Raw genomic sequence first — 7,639 nt, forward strand, 5'->3', positions numbered from 1 at the left:
AATCTGTTTTCCTAACTCTGTGAGGCCCTAAACATTAGATGCAGGACATAAGAGAACAAAGAGGATAAATAGTGTCTTAAGATTTCTGTATGACTAGCTATCCTTTTAAAATACAATAAAATAAAATAAATAAATTTTAAAAGGAATTTAGCTTCTGGTAAAAGTTCCATGATTGGTGGAAAAGGGACAGACTGAGTGTCCTGGGGGATTAGTCCTGGCCTTGAAATCCATGAAGCTCTAAAACCGCTTGTTTATCATTTTTCCTTCCTAAGCCATGAGAGATGAAGATTGTTTGTACTGCTGTTAACACTTGCAACTCCTGCAGCTTGCAACACCTGCAGCCCTGCATTTGAACAATATCCATAAACAGATCGCGAGCTGCAGGACTTCACTTGGTCTCCCATGGTTGTCAAGAAGGGAGGGTTGTTCCCCAGCACACAATTATCTGGATGTATGGTTTCAGAGGAGGGTGCAAGGAGGTCACTTTCCTCTGAGGAATTAGAAACTGGCCATTGCTGAACTTGAGGCTGTGGATGGGATGGACCAGAAAAGTTTTGTTTCCTACAGTTGTGGTTTTTACATCCTTCCTTCTCACAGGCCCAGGATTAAATCAGTGACAGCATTTGGGAGAGGGGAGGAGTTTTTCCACAGGTCAAATGGGCAGGAACCTGCCAGTAGACTCCCACCAGCTCTTGTAGATTAACTACTAGAATCATTTTAGCTATTCGGTTTCCATTATTGTGGACACCTGAATTTCTCCTGCTCTGTAAACGCAGTGCTTGTACAAAGTAGCCTCTCCTCAAGCAATGGAATTCTTTCACCTAAGCACAGTATACCAGTGAGAGTCTTAATGACTGCAGGTATACAAGAGCTCACACTATATGATCTAACGTCCCCTTCTGGGTGGGTCTGGGTAACCCTTCAGCTAGAAGAACCACCACTCTACAAGGGCAGTCTCTCTGGCCCTGTGAATGCTGCTATATTCAGACCAAGGGGAAGAGTCCCAAGAGGAGCAATCGTGAGAGAGATTCTTGAGCCTGGTGGTTAAAACACCCACCTGAGCTGAGGGAGCCTCAGATTCACATCCCTGTGGTCAGCCAGGCTGAGCAGACTTGCACAGTCTCGCAGGTCCTAGGAGAATGGCATGTGTCTTTGGGGGCAGGAGAGTGGGAGGAAATCCTTCTGGTTTTCCCTATCACAAGAAATTCCATGTTAAACCTCACAAAGAGTCTTGGCAGTACTTTCTTCTGAACTCCCAGGATTTCTGTGAAAAGTTTCAGTTTCAACCAACATGTTTTCCTAACCAGTCCCCATCCCAGGGTGTTTAATAGACTGTGATTTGAGTCTGTGCTGCAGCACTGCTTCATCACACCAAACTAGGCTGAGTGGGTTTATTGCATCATGAGACTTGAATACTGCTGTCGGCACAGTTTTTTCTTTACATTTCTTTACTTTTATACTGTTTAATATTCTTCATTTCATAGTCTTATATAAATTATATGCATTGTGAATTATTTTTTCCTTTACAGAATTCATCAAAAGCTGCCCAGAACCCCTCTCCTTGGGGTGCCAGTGGAAAGTAAGTTCACAGGTTGCACAGAAACTTACATCAGATTGGCAGGCAGAAACTATATTTTCTTACCTGCCGTATGTTCTGATACTCTCATGTTTTTAATCCCAATGCCCTTTTAAGTAACTGTATTAAAATCTGTTTCCAGGAGCACAGGAACTCCATCACCCATGTCCCCTAGCCCTTCTCCAGTCAGCTCTGTAGGATCCCAGGGGAGCACAGGGGCCCCTTCCCCATCTCCTATCATCAGCATCCCGCAGCGCATTCATCAGATGGCTGCCAACCACGTCAGCATCACCAACAGCATCCTGCACAGCTATGACTACTGGGAGATGGCTGACAACCTGGCCAAGGAAAACAGAGGTGAGTGAGTCAAGGCACTGGACTATTCTAGAAGGCTGTCACATGATTTTGATCACGAAAACAACTATTTTGATAGGAATCCTGTCTGCAAAGTAGGACTGCAGAGGTGATTTTTTCTTCAGTCTGCTCCTAATCTGTTCCAGAACGGCCCAAAAAGGCAATTTTGATAGCTGTCTCGCTCAGAAGCATCTAATTTTTTTCTTTATTTGGCTGGTCAGGACTGGTGACAGACAGGTCACAGACATAGCTGTGGGTAGCATTCGCTGCCATCTGTGTCATTCTGGAGAGAAAAGTTTGTGGGAGGCAAGACAGCTTCCTGTGCCCCAAAGTCGTGGAGCTGGATGGGATGCATTTAGCCAGACCACGTCAAAAAGCAGGAGCACACTTCCTTTCTGCAGAAGGAATGAACAGCCCCTAGCCCTTCCCCCATCTGAGCAGACACAGATGGGAATGAGGTGCCTCGCTCCCTCTTCAGAGCAAACTTCTCTCAGCTGAACTGGTTTCCATGAGCAAGCGCTTCAGCATCTGACTTGATGATAAAGTATTCCTTGGTTTTCAGGCTATTTCATGTATTTAAGGCAGTGGCATGGGCAGGATTCAAATCAAAATGAGGACACCTAAGCGTAGGTGTGTATATATGAGTCAGGGGGACTAATCTCCCATTACAGTTGATGGAGCTTTGTTCAATACAAACAGCAGAGTTCAGAGAGCTGTTCAGTTCACCCTGAAGGGGACACAGGGATACAATTCAGTTGCCTAACCATAGCTGCCAAATGTCATTTGAGGTATCCTGACCTACCCTACCAGTCCAGAAGTCTCCTGTACGTCCTGTGTTAGACCTGCCAGTCCAGGCTGTATGTATCAACTGCCTGAGGGCATCTCAAACGGGCACTACATACCTCTAAGTAGGCAACTGAATTTAGTCCTTAGTGGCTAGTTAGCCAAATTACTCTTTAGGCTGTGATGACCATGTTGTACAGGGCTCTATTTGTCTGTCACGGTAGCTTAGATATTTAGCATATGTATAGATAGACACTTGTGTGTAGACTTTTTGATTTAGTTGTCCTTAATCTCAGAATAAATCTTGCCCAGCATCTGTTTGCTTTATCAAGGCTCAATGGAAATTAATGAAAAGCAAAGCCGAAGAACTCACTGTTTTGTTCTTTAAGAAGAAAATTGTTGTGCATCAGCCTGTAACATCGTGAACCACAGGGCTTTAAAATTAATCTCACCAGCACTAAACTTTCATTCCCATGAAACGTTCAGCTTGACTCAATTTGCAAGAGAATAAAATCTATTAAAGGGTGACAAGTAGCAAATACAGCTTCACTCCTCTGATGCTGAATCTTTTTTTCCCTGTAGATTTTTTTAACGACTTGGATGCATTGATGGGACCTATCACCTTGCACAGCAGTATGGAGCATTTAGTTCAGTACACTCAACAAGGACTTCACTGGGTGCGGAATAGTGCTCACTTGTCATAATGACTGTGTGCCATTCACTTGGACAGTATATCTTTCACGGATAATTCAGTTATTCTGGACACTGTGCTACAGAAATAGTCAACCACAGCATTGATCCAAACAAAGGTGAATATTTCTTCAATACTGAGCAAAAATTTTCTGAGTGTAGACATGTATGTGTGCATATATGTATACATATGCAATGATATGCATAATATACAATGATGTCTCTTCAGAATGAATTGTTCTGTACCACTCTCCAAACATTTTCATACACTAGAAATACTGGAAAGAATGGATCTTAATGCACAAAGCATACCCTTTCTATTCTTGTGCCGAGAAACTCAGAAACCAAAATCTCATGGGTTGGTTGAACCAAGTGCAATAAGCACAGATCCCTATTCATGAAAGCTCTCAATAGATTGTTAACTTGAAGCTTGTACTGAAATCCCGTTGACTTCAGCAGAGCTTAAGCACATACACAAGGGCTTTCCTGAACTGGAATGAATGAGGGCAAATCATAGACATGGAGAACTTTTACTGCGAGCATGGACACGTCACAGAAGTTTCAATATTACTGTGCCATCTCCCTGTTACTTCCCCACTGGGGCACACAGAGGAGTTGTGTAGTCCGCGTTAAGTTGGAGAAAGACGGCATTCCTTCATGTGCAATAAGTTTCAACAAATTGCATGCATTTCTTTATCTCCTGTCTTTTTAAATAACTTTACCTCTTGTTCAGCTCCTCACCAACAGTATAACCTACAGTATCAAGCAAAAAGCCTGAAAACATATATGCTGATAGCAAGAACTTAAAAGAGATGGTGGAAAATTGCATTCTGTTACTGACAGTAAACAGATAAATGAAAAAATATGGCAAACTGCAATCCACTTAGAAAAGAAAATGTGTTAATTTCAGCTGCGTACACACAGAGAGACAGAGAGATAACTATACCAGTTGTTGGCTTTGCATGGGAAGGCTTCATCCCACAGATTTTGACTTTCATATCTTTTTCATCTAGCAAAAGCTTGCAGCATTTTCTTCCAGGCTGTATGGGAGCATTACATGCAATTTCCTTTATCTGGGAAGCGGAGTTTGCTGTTCACCAGGCTAAGAACTGTTTCCTATCATAATCCGCTCACTCTTCATGCATAATCTCAACTAAGCTTTAACGTTTCTTGATTTATGGGATGTTTTCAGTTCCTGTTGACAGGCTGTGTTTTTCGTGCCAGAATTAATCCCACAATAATTGGAGTTTAATTTGGGTCAGCTGAGGTCAAGTCCAGTTCATATCAACTGTGCTTGCATTCAGTGCATTTTTGTTCATTTACAGTGTTTTTTTACACATTTAGTTTTCTTTTTTTGTATCGGAAGTATAATTTTTTTGCAATCAGATCTGCAGCCCTTACTCAAGTCAGCAGCTCCAGTGACTTCAATGGACTGTTTTTGTCTGAGTCACTGACTGGAGCCTTTGATTGTTGTTTTCTAATCTAATTTATAGATTAAGGAAATGTGAGTACAAAAGACTCTTTCAATAGAAGATACAAGTAGAAGTAGCCACTGGTTTTGATGGTTGATTGATTGGTCCTTGCTGCCTTTTTTTTCCCCTCCCCCATTTTTGAAGAGCTGCATTTTGAAAAAAAGATACCAAACAATGCGGCACGTTTTCTCAGCAAAACATCTTTTTTTTTTTAACCCAGGCTGTATTTACCCTGTGGTAAAGAGCGGGCTTGAGAGGACACAGGGCCCCACGTACCTGCATTTTTCTTGTCGAGGCTGCTTACCATAACTCCAGCTATCGCTCAGACTCAGAGCATTCACCTTGTTCTTTGAAGCAGCTCAGTAGGGTAGCTACCGAGGGATTGCTCAGCCCCAAGCCATCCCGGGCCAATATTTATGTGCCCATTGGTGCTCAGATGCTTCCCCCCAAGAGAAGTCCTGAGCTCAGGCTGCTGTCACCTCTTAGCACAGACTTGAGTGTAATAGTTTGCCTGGCTTTAAGAGTGAACACGGACCTGCCTTTAAGTGACAAAATACACATCCTCCGAGTCCTCCTGTCACTCTTAACTCTGGCTGTTATCCACCCCAGAAGGAACACAATTTGGTCACAAATATGGTGGAGAACTTGATCGGTGCCTTTCTGTTTATCACTTGCTTGATCTCCGGCTGTGGAAGTCTGTCGTGATTTACTAGACTAGTAGCAACGGATTCTGTCAGCTGCTTCAATACCATATGAAGGTACTGCGGGATTTCTCCTCAGATCAGGAAAGTGAAATTCCAATTAGATTAGCTTCTGTTTTCTTTGACGGTGCCTATGATGTTTATCTTCAGATAAGTTTGGGGGTTTGGGAGCCCTTACTGCTATTAATGTTGAGAAATTTTAGAAGTGACATGTATTACTTGCCTTAAATGGAGTTTAGTTTTATTGCACATGTGGCATTTGAGTTTCAAGTATGGAACTTCGAAGCATGTTTATTTTACTAAGATCGGGATATTTTTCTTAATCACGATGAACTCTTTGTATGGATGTAATATGTCAAGAAACTTCAAAGAAATGCAAGAATTAATGCTGTCCTGTTGTAACATTTCCAAGTACTAAGGATCTCTGGTAGATGATTGTCCTTTCTTGTACATTGTTCTTATATTGAATTATTTCAGCTAAAATACCCATTGCTTCCATGGAAAAACACGCTGGTTTTTAGTTTTTGTGCTGGCATCATCTGTGTTGTCTGATGAGCACACTGAGCCTTAACTTCTGGTGGCGTAACAGGATGAAATAGCAGCCATTTAAACCAATTAGACATATAATGGATTAGAGGTTTTGGCCTTCTCTCCATAGGGTTTCTTGCAGCTATACCATTTTGGTGAGGTTATTTAGAATACTCTTCTGTGCAGACTATTTGCTGTAAATGGTTGCTGCTGTTCAGATGACTGAATGTGGCACGGTGACAACAAGTACTTCATTTCATCTTCTTAGGGCCTCGTCTGGAAAAGCGCATGTGGCTTTTAGGTCTGGTCCAATTAAGCGTATGTTCCACGTGAAGAACCTGAATAGTCTTAGGCACTTCACCATGAGTCAAAGGTGCTCTGTGTGTTCTGGGTGGGACCAGCAGAGACCGTCCTTCTCTGGGGTTCCATGAAAGACGCTTACTTGTTGTAATCTGTTGTAAAAGTCTAGGAACATGCAGGCTTCTTTACGTCATAGCAATGTTCAGGTTCACTTTGTGAAAGTAAGAAGTCATTCTGTACAAATCCAGAAGGATTATGCCTGGAGGGAAAGGTTTGCTTACAAACAGAGCCTTCTGAATCAGTCAGGGTTGGTAAAGCAATGGGAATGCATTCAAAGGAACCATGTATTGCAGGTGGACGCAACAAATGCAGAGCAGCCTATAGGATCCTCAGAGACAGCAAGATCATACAGACCCCTTGGCCTTAATGCTTTATAGTATTCCATGGTGGCATGAATGACAGGTGAGAACAAAGCATATGCAGAGGTTCAAGTGTGGCCAAAAGCCAAGCATAGTCCTCCCTGTCGCATGGCAGGACACCCCAACCCCTTGTTTGCTTATTTCTTTTATCCAAATATCACAGGGCTCCAAAGGAAGAGATTATAGTGAAGAGAGGACCTTAGGTAAAGGAGGTTAAGAAGATCAAGCCGTAAGTGTAGATACAAACACATATGTACATACTGTAAATCTAAATAGTAATGAAGTCACTCAGCATGAAGGATTACTAGTGCCTACCATTGATCATCAAGTACTCATCACTGAGCAGCCATATCACCTCAGAAGTGCAGTAACTGTTATCAAAATAATTTGTGCAGCTAATTAATTTATAAGAAATGCACCTTTGGGACTGTGCCATAGTATCTCTTTTGTAATACAAATGTTCAACCATTTTTCATGGCTACTGATTCAAATCTACATCACTGAAATGTCAGGATATCTTTTTTTCCCTAGATGAGGACATATACTTAGACCTGGCTAATCTGTGCTTAGTTTATCTACCCAAGAGACTTCAGTAGTCACCAGCCTTAACGCATGTACAGAATATACTATTCACTGACTTAGTTGTAGGTTTTAATCCAAATGAAATTGGAATTTGCAAAATGACTTGGATTAATGGCATCTGCCTCAGATATCCTGCAGATGTGACATTAAATGATTCATGATTTTAAGCAGGAAAAGTTGAATTTTATGTAAATAACAGTGGATGAATTCCATCATCTTTTTACATTAATATTT

The 7,639-nt window shown here is 41.8% G+C and overlaps 1 protein-coding gene across 1 annotated transcript in view; it reads left to right on the forward strand.

Annotated features, from left to right (window-relative positions):
• The window catches only part of AFF3 (AF4/FMR2 family member 3), a 345,664-nt gene extending 342,247 nt beyond the window's left edge, over positions 1 to 3,417 (forward strand). Inside the window, 3 exon segments of the mRNA XM_019471217.1 lie at positions 1,530 to 1,579; positions 1,719 to 1,933; positions 3,296 to 3,417. Coding sequence (XP_019326762.1) covers positions 1,530 to 1,579; positions 1,719 to 1,933; positions 3,296 to 3,417 — 387 coding nt within the window.
• The last annotated feature ends 4,222 nt before the right edge of the window (positions 3,418 to 7,639 follow it).

This window comes from Aptenodytes forsteri, unplaced genomic scaffold (assembly GCF_000699145.1).
Source record: "Aptenodytes forsteri isolate BGI_AS27 unplaced genomic scaffold, ASM69914v1 Scaffold96, whole genome shotgun sequence".
Classification (NCBI taxonomy): domain Eukaryota; kingdom Metazoa; phylum Chordata; class Aves; order Sphenisciformes; family Spheniscidae; genus Aptenodytes; species Aptenodytes forsteri.